The sequence below is a fragment of the Calidris pugnax genome, unplaced genomic scaffold, assembly GCF_001431845.1.
Source record: "Calidris pugnax isolate Ruff unplaced genomic scaffold, ASM143184v1 scaffold101, whole genome shotgun sequence".
Lineage (NCBI taxonomy): Eukaryota > Metazoa > Chordata > Aves > Charadriiformes > Scolopacidae > Calidris > Calidris pugnax.
This window is the reverse complement of record NW_015090815.1, coordinates 494546-511340: the sequence shown is the minus strand read 5'-3', so window position 1 is coordinate 511340 and position 16795 is coordinate 494546. Positions and strand designations below refer to the sequence as shown.

The 16795-nt window shown below is 38.7% G+C and overlaps 1 protein-coding gene across 4 annotated transcripts in view; it reads right to left on the bottom strand.

The window, feature by feature from the left end:
- The window catches only part of CDK14 (cyclin-dependent kinase 14), a 323677-nt gene that overhangs the window by 116905 nt on the left and 189977 nt on the right, over nucleotides 1–16795 (bottom strand). For all 4 annotated transcript variants that reach the window (XR_001411694.1, XM_014939683.1, XM_014939682.1 and 1 more), the window contains exon 9: nucleotides 14109–14202. Coding sequence is in view for 3 of the 4 variants with exons in the window: in XM_014939683.1 (XP_014795169.1) it covers nucleotides 14109–14202 (94 nt within the window). In the remaining variant the exon portion in view is untranslated. The remainder of the gene's footprint in view (nucleotides 1–14108; nucleotides 14203–16795) is intronic.

Sequence of the window (16795 nt, the reverse complement as noted above, 5' to 3'; positions counted from 1 at the left end):
AGCAAGTGTGAAACAACTTGTTCTGGGCTGTAGCATCCTCTTCCTATAGGTAGTCAGTCGTTGTAATGCCCTATTTTAGTAACTTGTAACTTTCATAAAGGTTCACAGGATGGAAGAAACCATTTTTTTATTTAATGATTCTTACTAAAACATTTTTGTGAATGAGACTAGTGTTAAAAATACTAAGATTTGGCAAACACTGTCCCTCCATCTTTCCCAGCAACCTGTGCTGAGGAGTCTCCTTCCATCAGCAAACAATCTCATCATCAGAATAAAAAAATCCTGACATTAAACAAGACTTAGTTTCTTTGTAGCTGCAAAAACTAAAACAGCTCAACAGGATGAAACTGCTCCTTAGTAAGAAGGGAAGAGAATTTGAAAGCTTTTGTAGACTTCGAAGCTGTGGATCAGGAAAAAACTGGGAAGAAAAATCATGCAGAAGATTACAGCTAACCTCAACAAATCTCTTTCCCAGCCTCCAAGGAGGCAAGTTTGCTCTTCTGGCATTGCCAGAGCTTGTGAGCTCTCAAATAAAGTTACAGAGAGGGAAGGATTTCAACAAGTAAGATCTGGGTGTTAATAGATGTGAAGAAGCAGTTGATGATGATTTCTAAGATGGAAGGTCTCTTCCTTACATTTGGGAAGAAACAGAACCGTTTTCTTCACTGCAAAAGAGAAGGAAGACAGCAATTTTCTGTCGAAGGACCCCCTGGCTGACAAGTCAGACTTGTTTATATATACTTTAAAATCTGCTCTTATTTTCTTTGTACAGAAAGGTATATACTCTGCATTTCAGATTTCCTATCCTGTTTGTGTTATAAAGCCTTTGGAATAACCCATCCAAACAGACAGCCCTCTGCTAAGTATGCTCTTTAAAGATATGTTTTAAGGTTTTTTTTACTGACTTTTTACTGACTTTTTTCTTAAAACCAAAAAAGGGAGGGGGGGGAAAACCAAAAAAGCCTGTGGGAGGCTTTTTATGAAATGTACTTCCACAAGCCCTGCTGCGCTGGCTCAGCACCTGGCTCATTTAAATTCCAGGTATGCACTACACAGGATTTTTTTGGAAATGCTGACTTATCGGAAAAGCAATGCCACTTTTGGATCATAAAGCTGGCTTTACAGTCTTTTTGAAGACCATAAAACTGGCTCAGTTAACATACACAAACTCCTACTGAGTGTTGCAGTGTCCAATCCAGTTGGCATGGGCAAAGCTACACCATTGCATCAGGATACCTAAGGGCTTAAAGCTGCCATTCAGCTGGAGAGCTTACTGAAATGGACCAAATTTATGAATCTTTCTATGAATCATCATAAAAATAGCAAGGAAAACATTTTTATTCAAAATAAAATTATGCTTCTTCCGTATGCCATTGTTTAACTACAACTATTTGAACAAACCAGCACATTTGGGGTCACATCCATTCCTGATAAGGACCATCAACACACCAGGACCTGACTCAATGGTATTCATAGAAACCAATCCACGTTTCCCAGGAGCAAAACCCCACTCCCAAGCAGTAAAGTGCACTGTACTTCTCCAGTACTGGAAACCCTTTGCCTGGTGACCAGTCACAACACATTGGAGGAACGAGCCAGCCTTGCTGTGACACCACACCAGGACTTGCCATTCCTCATGTACAAGGAACAGCATATGACCAGCACAATAGAAGGTCATGACATGACCTTATGTGACAGAAATGAATTTGCAGTGGAGAGGAAAGCTGTTGTACTAAGGTGGATAAAACACTATAGCTGGGCCAACTGAGCTGATGAGCTCACTGTCTGAAAAAAAACCCAAAAGGCATATAATGAAAATTATTTTTCTTGATCTAAAAATCCTTGGGAGGTAACATATGCCGAGACCTGTATATTAAGCCTGGTGCTTAGCATTACAGAACAGCATGAAACTAGAATCAGATCAGATCATCCAGAAGTTTGCCTACTCCTTATTTTGCCAACTAAGGCCTTATTCTTGTAATAATCTCTGTTTTGAATAGATCTGTGCAGCCACATGGAGTCCAGTGAAGCAGTGGGTATTCTGTCAAGTTTTTTTAAGTGACCGTTTATTCAATCTGCAGTAAATGAAGGCAGCCAGTCATGCTGCCATTTGAAGAATTGTGCAGGTCCAGGTGTTACAATATTTCTGAAACAGTGAGTGTATTAATAATGAGCTCCAATTGTGTTGGGTATATGTGGTAGATGTAAAAGCACTCTTCCTGGATGGCTAAATACCCTGCTGATTCCTACACTGAACCTTATCAGAATTCCCGAATCAAATAACTTTAAAAAATGTCTAACCTTATCACTAAAAATCCATTTCAAATGATTCAGTTTCAAGTGTGCCTCCTACAATAAACCACAGCATGATGCTTGGTGTATTCTTTCCAAATGGCGGTATTTTGCTGCTAAAAAAGCAAGAGTTTTATACTTCTGACTATCCTTCTGAATCATACGAACCAAACAAGCAAGCAGAATGAAAAACTGAAGTCTCCAAGCAGTACATAAATTTAGGGTTTTTTTTTCCTAAAAATGGGGGAAATGTCTGCCTATTTCTGATAGAGAGACACTGGCTCTAAAAGAAGCCAACACATTTTAAGTGGGGTTGGGGCAGAACCCTAGAGAGACACTCATTCTCAACCAGAAGACAGTAAGATCAATGGGAGGCAGTGGCTGAGTGGAACCTGTACCCTCCACTGCAGCACAGCGAGCTAGCACACCTCACTCCACAGCACTTTGCAAATTTCCAGCGAGTTCTTCACCAGAGCATCGACCCATTTTCCTGACACCTTCTTTACCCATTTCCTTGCAACTCTCGGGTTCATTCTCCTGACACCACAAGGTACATGCCAAAATGTAGAGATCAGAAGCCGGTTTTGCTCAAGTTTTCTGAAAATTGGAAACTGTATGATTTAACCATTTATTGCTCGTTTAGTAGCTGTGGCTTTAAGAATCAGCTGGTAGGTTGGCTAAGGCTTTTCATTTAGCTTATTTAGATGAAGGTGAGAGCAGGTGCTGCTCAGCTGGAAGAGGCATCTGCACTCCCAGCCTCAGGGAACACAGTTGTTTGCTTTCACGCCAGTGCACTCAGCAACTTTCCCCGTGACTTCCGAGCTCTAGAAAACACCAGGCAGGAGAGATTTCCCATCTCCCGTCTCCATTTAAACGTGCTCTAAGCCACGTGCAGGGCAGCTGCAGTGGCAGCCTTTGCTCTTTGCAGCCTCACTTTTGGGCAAAAGGGAACTACTTTCCTGGAGCTGCTAGAACTTCTCCTCTCTACGCACTGGAAAAGGGAGCTGTGAGGACTGGGAGGGATTTGAAGAACTTACTGCTTACAGCTCCAAAAGAAATTGAAGGGGCTTGCACTGAAACAATCACTGATGAAGTGTGAATGAATGAAGGCAAAGCCTGAAGAGATTGGTCCTGCTTAAGACCTGCGTATCACAGTCTACTCTTTTTCAGAAAAACAGAACAAAACAAAACCCAAACAATAAACCATTGGGGGAAATGGATAAATAAATAAATAGGATATGTAAATACAGAAAAGATAATTTGCACTGACACATGACAAAGAGCCTCAATACCACTAGTAGTCAATAATAATGGAGAGGAAAAGACAGACTGGAGTTACAGCTTCTTATCCCCCCCATACCCAATATACTAAGGTTCACAGAAATGCACCATCTGAAATATTGATGACAGAAAGGCTGAAAAATGATGGGGGATCAGATAAAATAACACTAAAATGATTATATTAATTCTTTAACAGGGCAAATCATAATATTTTGGAGGTAAACCATAAAGATCTCACAATTAGTAGACAGGGAGATGTTTCACCAAAGAAACAAGGGTAACTAACTAGTTAGCAGAGAGAAAAATCAACATCTCTACAGCGTAGGCACTGCTGATCTCTTGGACTACATGAGGAATGCAGATGAGCAGCATGACGTGATCATTTAGTTAAAAGGCTGCAAAAGCAACAAAATCATAAAAGCATTAGCAAGAATAAGATAATATAAAGCAAAAGTGATACAAAGCTGCACTGAACATACATTTTACTGAAAGCAATGCCAGAAAGAAGTGTAAGAAACAGGTCTTTCACTATCTGTAGTTTTCAGCTACACCCAAATTATATTTTTTTACACAGAAAAGGGTACTACAGGGATTTCATGCAGCATGGAACACGTTTTATGGAGCATAAAGCAAACAAAATAGGATTTGGCCTGGCTACAGTTACTACCCTGCTTTGAACTGCTGAGCAGCTGATGAAATGCTATGATACTGTGAGGTCAGGAGGACTCCTCTCTACCCCTGCCTTTCCAAGGAGCAATACTAGCACACTCTAACGAGCCGATCCAGCAGCATAGCAATGTTATTAACCAAATATCTCAGTCATCAGACCAAAGCAGACTACACCAGAATGCCTGGGATCTCCAACATCCAAATTATTAAGGCTTTTTTAAAAAAAAATTGAGCAACAGGTTGTATGGACACACACCAAGATGAGACATGAAGGACAACCAACACATTGACAGTATCCCTGGCTGCATTCCCTCTGATTTTGCTGAAGGGCCAGTTCAGTGAAACAAACTTCATGCAACTTTTCTGTCTCTTATCAGAAAAGCACAATTACCAGCTATTGTAAAATAATTACATTCGGGATACACTGGGGAAAAAAATCACAAATCTAAAACGTTCTAAGATGAAAATGAGTTACAATGAAAATAATTCCCATTTGAAGAAGGGAAGTAACTGCAGATTATTTTTAAATAACTTTAAGAGTAACTAAGCACAAGTTATTCTAAAAATATAAATTCTCTTTATGACACAGTAAAGTTTAATCAAATTGAAAATTCACAAGATCAACTGATTTGTCACCCATTAAAAGATAATATAGAAATCCAACTCTAAACATTCAGAGGGTTAAGTAGATGCCTAAAAATTTCCTTTGATTTCTCCTCTGGATGTAATAATCATCAGGGCAATCATATTTATATGAGGACATACCTATTGCATCATACTACACTCTCTGTTAAGAATTCACTGTATGCGGTTCTGTTTCATCACTGAGATTTCATCATTTTGAGCCTCGAAAAAGCACCATGAAGAATTATCATTATGTTCTCACAAAACATTATTAGCTCTCTCTGCTGTACTCAGAAAGAGATGTCAATTGCCAGAAATACTGCTCACAGTGATATACACGCACACTCTAAGGACAAATAGTGAACACAGGACATTTTTCTTCCTGTAACTCACAGCTAGAGAAACCAGTTTTGCTATGGCCTCCAAGTTAACTCAAATGGAGCAATCAGAAGACTGGGGAAGGAAGAACCAATGAAACAAGAATGAAATAGAATATTGTGTATGTCAAAACCTGGTCTATTTATTTCCACTCAGTTGAGAATCCCTACTGCATAAAGATCCTACTCAGGTAATTCTCTTACTCTCACTTCCTGCACGAGACAACTTTTTTTGGACATCTTCTTATAAAATAGAATATATTCCATTTCTATAGTCTTTTTTCTTTCATTTTCCTACTTACTAATACTGATTTTGTCCAGTACTTTTTGAGGCAGTTTCAAACTAATCCAGCTTTTTTTTCCTGTTGGATACTTTTCTCTTATAATAAAAAGACAGTAGTAATGATTTTAAAAAAAAAAAGAATAAAAAAATCCAGGGGAGATGTGTTCCCCCAATTTTCTTTTCTCTGTGAAAGCCACATAAGTAATGGCAACACACAGATAGTGGACACACAGAAATTGTGTGACAGCACTTTTTTATATATATATATATAAAAATGTCAGACAAGATTATACAAAATATGTCAAATTAAATGCCTAAACTATTTAACTGCAGGCATTTAATGAACTAGAAAAGCAGCTGTTCTAATCAAGGTGGGTTAATGCTAGCTCTTGAAAACTTGAAACCTCTTGAAATCACTAAGCTTACCAGAAAATTTACATTTAGCTTATAGAAAGATACTGAGGCTTAGCAGCTTGTGTAAATGGTGGTGATACTTGAAGACAATCTTATGGCAAGCGCTCAGCATCTTGATGAATACCCAGCCTAGGGCACTGATTCAGGAAACACTGAATATTCGAATTAGGCCCATTGTATATGGTTTCACAGGCATGTGCATAGGCTGAAGGAGACTCTTCCCCCAGATACCAAGATAGAAAAAGCTATACACTTTTACCAGTTCTTAGGAGGGCAGAAGAAATCAGTTACTATTCTTGAAGTCTTTTAGGAAACACGCAGACAGGTAAGGCATATCAATCTTAGATTCTCTTAACCTGTCTCTAAAATCATCATCTAAAAAAACTTCCTCACATTGATTTTTACATGTTTTCAACTTCAAGGATGTTTGAACAGATTATAAACAACAATTTTGGCAACCAAGACGCTCTTCAGAAAACCCGCTTATGGCATGTGATGTGCAATTCAGATATAAGCAATAGAGGGAAGGGAAAAGAGAAGGTTCAAGTGTATTAAACTTTGTTCCTTGATTTATGAAATGGAAAGAGAAAGCAATATTACTATTTCATGTCCTACCATGTATTATCTTTCCTACTAAATAAAGCCGGCATATCAGAGCAGGTTTATGAATGGGCTTTTATATGGCACGATATTATATTGTAGCACAAGTTTTTGGATAACAGACCAATGCTTTTGTTCTGAATGAGCTTAACCTCCATTTGTAATATGCACAAATCGCTTGTAACTGCATTTCTGTTGAGTGCCACCTGCACACAAAAACGTTGGCAATTACAGCTCTGTGACACATGTGGACACACCTCTACAGAGAGAGATTTTACACAGGGGGAAAAAGTATCCCTTTCTAAGGTGTATGGGGCCAACAAGGAAGGTGCCTGCAAAGATGTACACGTAAGTAAACAGAGCTGCACTGATTTACATCAGCTGAGTCTCAGCACATTTTTTTCAACGTATTGCCTGTAACCACCCTATCAACAGCCAGAGACATGCCTGGAAAAGAAACAATGCTTCCTTATAATTACAGCCTATTTCTCATTCAGCAACTGAAATATGGCAGATACTAAAGAAACATTCCGATTCCAAAGAAAACCATAAAGCCATTGTTTTCCACTGAACCATGTATTAATTTGTTTTCTTTTTACGATAACTCTAGTAGTAGTTTTAGTAGCTCTACTAGTTCTAGTTCTGATAGAACTACTCTTCATGTTTTGCACTATGAGGTTGATGCTAAGCCAGGCTCTTGCAATCCCAGCCACATCCAGGGTTTTGCTCAGAATTAGCCAGCTGGATGGGAACACTTTCTTGCAAGCAGAGGATGACACCCATGTGCATGAGGGTGTGTGACCGGGTGGCCTAGCATCCAGCCAGCCCTTGAAAGTCAAGGATGGGGTAACACAGTCACTTGTTTTTTCCCCTTCTCCTTTTCCCTCCTGCTACTAGCTGACAGTTCCCCTGCCAAATGTCTGTCACATACTGCTGCGTATTTTTATGACTTTAAACACGGATGAATGGAAGGCTATGCATCCCCCTTGCTAAAAGAAGTGTTAACAGAGTGCAAGATATAACTTCAATATTTTTTAAAGCCTCCTTTTCTGACACACTGTCATCATTTTGGCTGGGCTAGAATTGACTTTCTTACTAGCAGCTGGTATAGTGCCATGTTTTGGATTTAGGATGATATTAACTAATGTTTTTAGTTATTGCTAAGCAGTCAAGGCTTTTTCGGCATCTCACACCGCCCCACCAGCGATTGGGCTGGGAGTGCACAAAAAATTGGGAGGGGACACAGCTGGCACAGCTGACCCCAACTGACCAAAGGGATATTTCATCATACATGATGTCATGCTCAGTATATAAAGCTAGGAGAAGAAGGAAGGCAGGGGGACGTTCGGAGTGATGGCATTTCTCTGCCCAAGTAACGATTCTGCTGCTTTCCTGGAGGCGGGTGAACACCTGCCTGCCAACGGGAAGTATTGAATTAATTTCTTCTTTTGCTTTTCTTGCGTGCTTGGCTTTTGCTTTAGTTATTAAACTATCTTTATCTCAACCCAGGAGTTTTTCCTCACTTCTAATTTTCTGACTCTGTCCTCCCATCCGTCCAGGGGCAGAGTGAGCGAGCAGCTGCGTGGTCCTTGTTGCCAGCTGGGGTTGAACCACAACACGCACAGAGGCAATATTCCTCAAGAAAATTTCCTACATTTTTACAAGATTTAAAAGATTTTGAAATCTTAGGCCTAGTTTGTTCACTCAATAGCACGTAAGTTTAGTGATGTAAGGGAAAGAACAACAATGGCTATGGCTACACAGATATGATGAGGACAGGAGTTCTTTACAAGAGGTAAATGCAAACTAACATCAAATACCACGTGCCCTGTTATAAGGGAAACAAACTACACATGCAGTGATATAGAAGACAATATAATGCAGTCAGAGCTAAAACTGAGCTGTAAACTCCTTAAAAAGAACTCTTACAAAATCCAAAATCTTTTACAAAGCACTTCAGTCATTCTACTTACATGCTGTATTATAGAAGACAGAACTCAGCTGTCAGGTTTCTACTTAATTGGAGTTTAAAAAGAGCTCCTCATTTTTCTCATGAAGTCATTGGTGAGAGGAAAATGGAGAGAGATGGGAGGAAAACACAAGCTGTTTATAGAAAATTTTCCCCCTCTAAGCAAGAATTATCTGTTTGACAAAGATGAAGACTTTTTCTCCAACTAGATTCATCACCTGCAACATACAAAGCAGCACAGATACCATGCCTACACAAAATAAAACTTCAGCTCAGGTCCATCTATTCCATCAGAGAGGAACAAGCTGTATTTCAGAGCCAAAGTATTTACCAAGTGACAGAAAAAAACCATGTATGGAATAACGAAACAGGAATAAAAGACCAACAAATTTGACTAAGCACCTCATTACACAGGTTAACTTCAAAACCCAGTTGTTAAAAATACTCCTCCCTTGTGTTTAGGACTGCTAGCTTCCCAAAAGACATTATGAACACAATGTACCAGAAAGGCCAGTTCCTTCACATCTGTTGTAAGCTTAAATGAAAGTATGGTCTCTTAAAATCTATTATATCAGGCTTTAGAGGATGTTAGTGACATGAAGCAAATCTTCAGATACAAAACTACAAAGCTTCACAGCTTTGCAAATGCCTCTTAACACTGGAGTGGCAGAGGAAACACTGCATTACATGATACAAGACAGTTTAGGTATGTAGTCATATATATGCATGTATATATGTGTATATATAAAAGAAAAAATATTCCTATCCTCATAAATCTTCAATAACAGAAATAACACTTCCACTCCCGTTTAAAAGGAAAATGCCATTTTTGATGGCTATCTGAAATGGCAAACTCTTGCAAGTCTTTGCTGTACAGCTCTATGCAGGAAGCTAGGGTTTCAGGCGTCACCCTTGGGCATACCAGGCTGCTGGGCTCAAAAAATGGATCTTGTTCTCTTTTAATCACTTTTTAATACTGTGCATTATGGCACCCAACAGAGCAACAGCATCCAATACCAGAGAGGAGTCCTCAGCTTTCTGTGTTAGGAAAGACAGAAGGTTCTGGCTGCGAGCTCCCGCTGTGCCACACAACCTGCAGCTGGAGGCTCCCGGGCACACGCACATCCTGCAACTGGGTGTGCAGAGTGAATGCCCATTTACAGATAAAACAGCATTTAAATGCCATTGTCCTGCCTGTGCAGAGATCTACAAAATAGCAGGAGAACTCTTTGTACATTATTCTTGCAGTGAAATGTACTTTTCAGCATAGTTGGCACCTAGACAACAGTTCAGTCATCATTCCATTATTGGGAAGTCTTCGGTGCCTGGACGGAAAATTCACTTTGATCTATAGTGGCCCTCAGAAACCTCACATGAAGTGGAAAAGTCAGAAATACCCTCTCATTTAAAAAACTCTTTCCAGAAGAAAAATTAAGCTAGCCAAGAAATTCAACTCTCATCTGGCTATCCGGTTTGAATCTGTTAAGAACAGCAAGTACAAAAGCACAACCTTACATCAAAATCTGAGATCTAATCAAGTTGGTACCTCCAGTGTGGCTCAGGGTAAGGCATGCACAGGCAGACTGCAGGCTTCTTTGTGTAATAAACCAGCTTTAACACTCAACTGATTCATGCTGATCATCTCCGGATCCAAGGAGCTGTCAGTTCTCCTCAGTGCAGGGCTAGCTTGAAGGTATTTGGTGCAGCTTTTCCTTCTAGACATAATTAAAGCTTATTTACAATGGCCAGGTTCTCCTTGAGACAGAAAACTTCAAAGTTTGCATCTAGTGAAATGTATGCTAAGAAATGATCAATAGGAATAAACTACTGATAAAGATCTTAGCTACTCCACATCAGAAGCCAAATGATATTTCCCCCTTTTGTCTAGTTTTATTTTGATTCAACAGATTGCCTTACATATCTTTCCTATTCCCATGGTTTTACTGTTCAACGTGTACTTGATGGAAGCTTCACTCTGACTACAGTCATGCTGAGAACATTGGATCAGATCAGTGGTCCATTGCACCTCACATCTTGCAACAAAACCTCAGAGAATGGCAAACCAAACAATTTACTGGATATTCTCAGCTGTGCTTGTCACTAGACTAATACTTTGTGGGAAAAAGTTTTGCTAGCTCTTACAGGCTAAATTACACTTTCTTTTGTATTTTCTATGATGCAGTTCTATCCAGAAAGTAACCTCGGTTCCAATATGTGGGAAAAAAAGTAGGAGTACAGATGTGATAGTATACTGATTAAACCAAATCACCTCTGCATTAAGACATTTTATTCACTGTAAAGCCTCTTTGAAAAAGCAACCTACTTACATGTGTGATTTCCATTTTATTTGGTAAGTACAGTTACTCACACTTTTAAGTATAGGTGGGAAAAAGAATTCACATTATCAGATCCAAAGTGTGACAGTAGCAACCTGCAACCTGCTCCTTCATCAGCTTCTCTAAGTGCTGGTCCAGTTCTGAGAACAGATTCCGGTTTATAAATCCTTGCTCTTTGACTGAGGCCTATGGCAGCAACGGACCCTGAGAATGCTTATCACACACAGCTGCACTAACAGAAACAGAGAATCAGTGCATATTACCATTTAAAAAAACACAAATGTTTAAACAATAGGAGTCAGGAAACACGAGCTTCAAAGGTTCTTAAGCAAAACTGAAAGATCAACCTCTCATATAACAGATGAATCTGTTATATACAATCAGATAATTAAGCCATTATTAAACATAAATAAACATCAATCATAAAGAGAAAGAAATGTATGCGGTGTGCTTGGTTGCATCTACTCTCGCTATGTAGATATGTGAAGAATGCCCATAGTGGAGATATGCAAAAGTGTTTAGAAAATCTTGCTTTGACTTCTACTTGATAATTGCTGAAACAGCATCCATACAATGTATTTTAATTTCATTTACGTAATAATGGGAAATGATACAATAGGAAATCAAATAGACACTTAAGAATTGTAAACTGTTACTCACATTAAATTTTGTTCACCTCTCCTGGCTATTATTTATTAGCAGTTTGTGACTTTCCTACTACAATGCATCTGATTCCCTAAAAGCCTTAAGCTGCAACCTGGACTCTTAGGTGCTGTGGATGAGTAGCTCTGATAAGTAAGAATGGACACAGATAGGACACAGACTGACATACCTCTTGGTGTAAATTGTGTATTTTAGCAGAGGACTACAGGACGAAAGGATTAGTGTGAAGGGGGACTGCACCTTACACCATTTTCAGAAGACTACCCTTTGTTAGAAGAAAACCATCACTACTGGATGTTGAAAATGTGAACTATGGGACGACCTTGTGGAGAAGTCTTTGATTTGTTTCCTTCACAGCTGTGTAAGTGCTCACTGTGTGGGAGTTAATTGTATTAGTTATCGGGTGTAACAACCTGATTAATTTTGTACTTTAGCGCTATTAACTACCACACTATACATGATTCACTGGAGAATAAATGAATTTAATCCTTCTGTTCAAATACAAAACCAAACAAGAATAATCCTTTGTTTTATAACTTTTAAATATATAACTTAGATTTTTAATAATGCTTAGAGTACATTAGGAAGGCACTCACTGATACTATTTAGCTAAGGGTAACTAAACACTTCCATTAGAAAGCCTAATTAATTGGGATTTAAAAATTAACTCTGATTTACAACGGACCATAAAACTGTCCAGTCCAAAATTCTATCTTTTCTCTTTGAAGGCTTGTAAAACATCAAATTAAAGAATTTTCCCTTGCTATTTTAACACTGTTCTCAATATTGGCAGCTGCAGTTTTAAAACAGAAATTAAAAAAAAAAAAATTGGCAGGCCTCAAAACTCAGAAGAAAATGCGAATATACAAAAGGTTTACAAAAATAGGTTTTTATCATATACCTATCATTATCACTTTTTGCACTTTATCATCCAATTTCATATGACATTGTGCAAAAAAGCCCTGTTAAAGGAAGCACTGATTTCTGCTGTTACAAATCTCCTCAATTTCCATAGCAAAAACACTCACTAAAATTTTACCACAATAAATGACATCAAGCCCCAAAGAGTAATTTATTGTTTCCAAAATTTCACATTCTATAAATAAGGAGGAAATTTCATTCCAATAAATAAGAAGCGTAATAATTTAAGAAAGCAAAACCCTAACACTGGCCCAGAAATTGCTAGCTTAAAATACAAAAGCTGGAGAACAAATGAAGCATTTGGACGCATCACAGGAGCGGCTCAGAATTGCTGTTCTCTCTGCACATTGCAGAAAAGCTATTTTTCCACTGCACAGAATTTTCAGGGTATTAGTCAAGTGGGAAGAATAACAAAATATTTTACAGAAAACTGGATATTTTTATACCACAATCAAATGAGGTCTTGTTTTAGACAGACATTTTTGAGTCACTCCTAAAAGCAGTTGCTAAATTTCCTGATGTTCCAACAAAAGTATATATAGTACAAGCAAGTCTGAGTAAAATGAAGACTAATTTTTATAAATACATTATGAAAGACTTTCTATTCATTCCCATGGGCCAAAAAAGAATCCCAAATAAATCCTCTGCATTTGAAATAAATGGCTACTACCAAAATAATCTTTAAGAGCAAGGGTACACTCATGCTTCCCTTCTAAATTTGTGGTCAGAAGCAAAACAGAGATTAACAGGTTGAGGGAAGAAACTGCTCTTGCCATATGTTCCCTGACAGCCACCCCACAGCACCAGGGGCCACTTTGGCTAGTACATAGGTAAGCAGTGGCTTTCCTGAATAAACCCACTCCTCAACAGCACAACTCCCAGCAGGCATCGGAGTAAATGAAACCCTTTATAGGGGAGTCAAGTCCTTCCTGAGCCTTTTGAAAGGGAACTGCCAAAGCCAGACCACAATGGGAGAAAGACTAAGTTAAAAAGAAACAAACAAACCACAACCACAAAATAAACCAACAAAAAATCCCCCAAAACCAAAACCCACAACACATAAAAATGTGTAAATGATGGTTTATGCTCAATATAAATGACTTCTTTCACTCCCAATGTGGATACGTGACCAGTGCCTATGGGGGCTGCCCATGTACTTTATAAAGGGCCCAACCAGGCTGCAGAACCAGTAATCAGGAACTCCTGTTGAACTTGAGTATAAGCATGTTTTCTAATTTCCCATTCTGTTTCTCACCTCATTTCCTGTCTTACTTTTCCTTTATATGTCTGTGTTACAAAAAAATACTTCCCACTAACATTACAGCATTAGCATGATATTAATAGAGCACCAACCAGAGCTGCCGTTTCCAATCACTTGTAAAGTGAGGATGACAAACTGGGTGGATTTCCTTTGCCTTACACTTAGAAAGCTTTTTTTCCACAATTGCATAAAAATCTTTCTGTAGATTATTTGAAAAGCAGTAACTGAAAAAAATAGGATCTGATCTTATTACATGGTCTTCAAGAATATAACAAGTAAACTGTATTTAGTTTATGGACTAGGCTTCTGACCCTTGGCCGTATCAGTAATTTACTTCCTGACACAAAGAAATATGTGAACATTAATCATTCAATCCTTCGTTTTCTTAGGCATATTACTTCAGCTATAAAGAACTCACCAGAAATATCCTTTCAAGTTGATCTTGAATGTCTTTCATTCCTGGAAAAGCAGCAACCCCTTGAATCATTTCTACAAAGATACAACCCACTCCCCTACAGAGGGAAAAAAAAAAGTATGAAACATTAGAAAGATTTCTTACAGATTAAATGGCCAGCAGAAATGCTTTTGTACCCATCACCGGTATTTAAATAACATTTATTTATTTATTAAAATCAATGCCAGACTGCAGGACAAGCATGTAAAAGCAGTGTCTACATATCAACACTTCTCAGGTGTTTTAAGGCAGGTATAGAGGTAGCAGGAGCAGGGACGGGAGCTGGCGAGACAAGTGCAGGCACAGCAGCTGCCTTCTCGTTGTACAAGGGCTTCCCGAGCAGCATACTCATGCTCCCAAATAAATCCTGGGGATGTGGGAATGGCAATGAGAGAGCACTGTCAGGAGAAGCTGCAGGGGCACAGGGATGGGGCATGGAGGCACACCAGAAGGGCAAGGCACGGGAGAAGAATCTGGAAAAAAAATGAGTGAAGGGCATGTGGCTGCTTAGTCACTGAACTATGCTACTGCACAAACGGAGGTGACTTCAGGAATGGACTTGGGCATTCTGCTCCCCTCTTCCAGCACAAAAGAACGAAGCCTGAAGCCCATACCACTGGGGGGCTGCTGACCCTATTCCCCAGAAGCTCTGACTGAGAGGTGCTCAATGGGCTGGAGCAGCCATGGGCTACGTCCTCTCCCTGTCGCGACAGCCACGTCACTACAGCTCCTCTCCCTGTCCTCTCCCAAAAGGTACTTCACATAAGGCCCCGTCATCCCACTCAGTTAAGCCACTGGCAGAAGTATTGGGAAATAGGGGGGGAAAGTACCTGAGACATAATAACTACAGCTCAAAGAATGGATTCTCAGAAGTTGAGGAAAGTTTCTGTGACTCTAACCCAAATTTCAGATAACATGTGGACTTCCCGCATATGAAAAGCAAAACGAATTACAAATTTGCATTTGCATCTTTTCTGGATGAATAAAAGAGCTCAAGAGTTGCTTGTTCCCTCAGCAAAAATAATTGTAAGAGAAAACATCCCCTTAGCTATCGATAGGACGCAGAATTTGATTATATATTTTAGCTTATTAAATGACATTTTTCCACATACCTTTTTCTACAACTTCTGTGCAAACACCTAAGCATGCTGTATAACTACGTCTGTGTAAGTAACCACACAAAAAACCCTTCCACTCCAAACAAATGCCAATTCAATAATCCAAAATACGATTCAAAATGAATCTGCAAAACCCGCTAGGGTACCAGCTCTCCCTGGTAAAAGGAAACTGAGTTATGTTTCTGTGTCAGAAAATTCCAGCAATAACCTCTAAGTTAACTTTGCTTTTAGAAGTAAATTCCTTGGAATATAGTAATTACATACCTTTTCATTGTTTATGCATCGTGATGATGCATTCGGAAAGCAGTATTTAATTTAAGGGATATGTGTGCATATACTGTTGAAGAAGTGGTTCTAGACTAAAACAACTTAATGAAAACAGATTGCATATTTCCATTAAGGCCAGGGTTGAGTATTTACAGATATCACTTAACTAAGGTTATCAGCAGACAATCCATGCTTTATTGTTTCTGAAGGCTTTGACCACTACTGAATAATAAAATAATTTTATGTTCCAGGACAATGAGAGTTGATAGCTAAATTTCTTGGAGAAGAAAATCAAGCATTCATCACTATGTTCTACTTCTACATCCCAAAGCAAAGATCTATTAAGCAAGTTTTTCCTTAGGCATTGAAAAGTGGGGGAAAACTTTGGAAAGAACAGTTTTGGTCAAATTTTAGAATAATTCAGGTGTTTATAAAAGAGAGGTTAAAATTTATGTTCCATATGCTTCTGCTGGTTACCAAATTAACTGAATTGATTAAACTGCCATTCATCATTTAGTCTGGTTAGTGCTTCATTAGGCACAGACAGGCACAATATATCTTAGTCAAATACTTATAAACAGTATCAGGATCTCATGCAAGGAACAATTCAAGATTTCAGTCAGAAGACATTTAATAAAGATGAGAAATAAAACAATTTAATTTAGACTAAACAAAAGAGGATTAGAGTCCTATTCTTGCAACTAGAAAACAGTCATTTGATTAAACAGTGTATCCTTTGAGGGCATGCACCACTGTCTGCAGAGAAACTCCAGCTAGCTCTTTGAACAGAAATGCTGTAGAGGCAATAAGAAGATTTTGCCAAGCTTTATATTGTTTCACAAAGTCTATTTACAAAATTTCGACTTTTAGTGGGTCTGACACAAGTATGAGCCAAAAATCAAGTAAGAACTGCAAACAGCAGCACTGAAGAAAAATTTCCTGCTTGTAAAGAAGAATCCTATTATGTGTCTTGGACTTTTGCATAACATAGTGCTCCATTTAGTCACAAGCTGAAATGAGAGTTAAAGATACTAGAGTTAAAGGAACAACTAATACAAATATCAAAAGATCATTAAAGTCATTGAGGAGAGAAACGTAAGCCACCTTCAAGGTTTGAGCCGGAGGACTGCTGTTCCCTTTGGCTCACTTGAAAATTACACTTATGCTTGATGTCAAAGGTTATAGTGTTCAGCACATTGAAGATTAAGTCCATACAAAGAGGACAATAAATGAATATTTAAAAAAGAGAAAATAATAAGGGGGAGG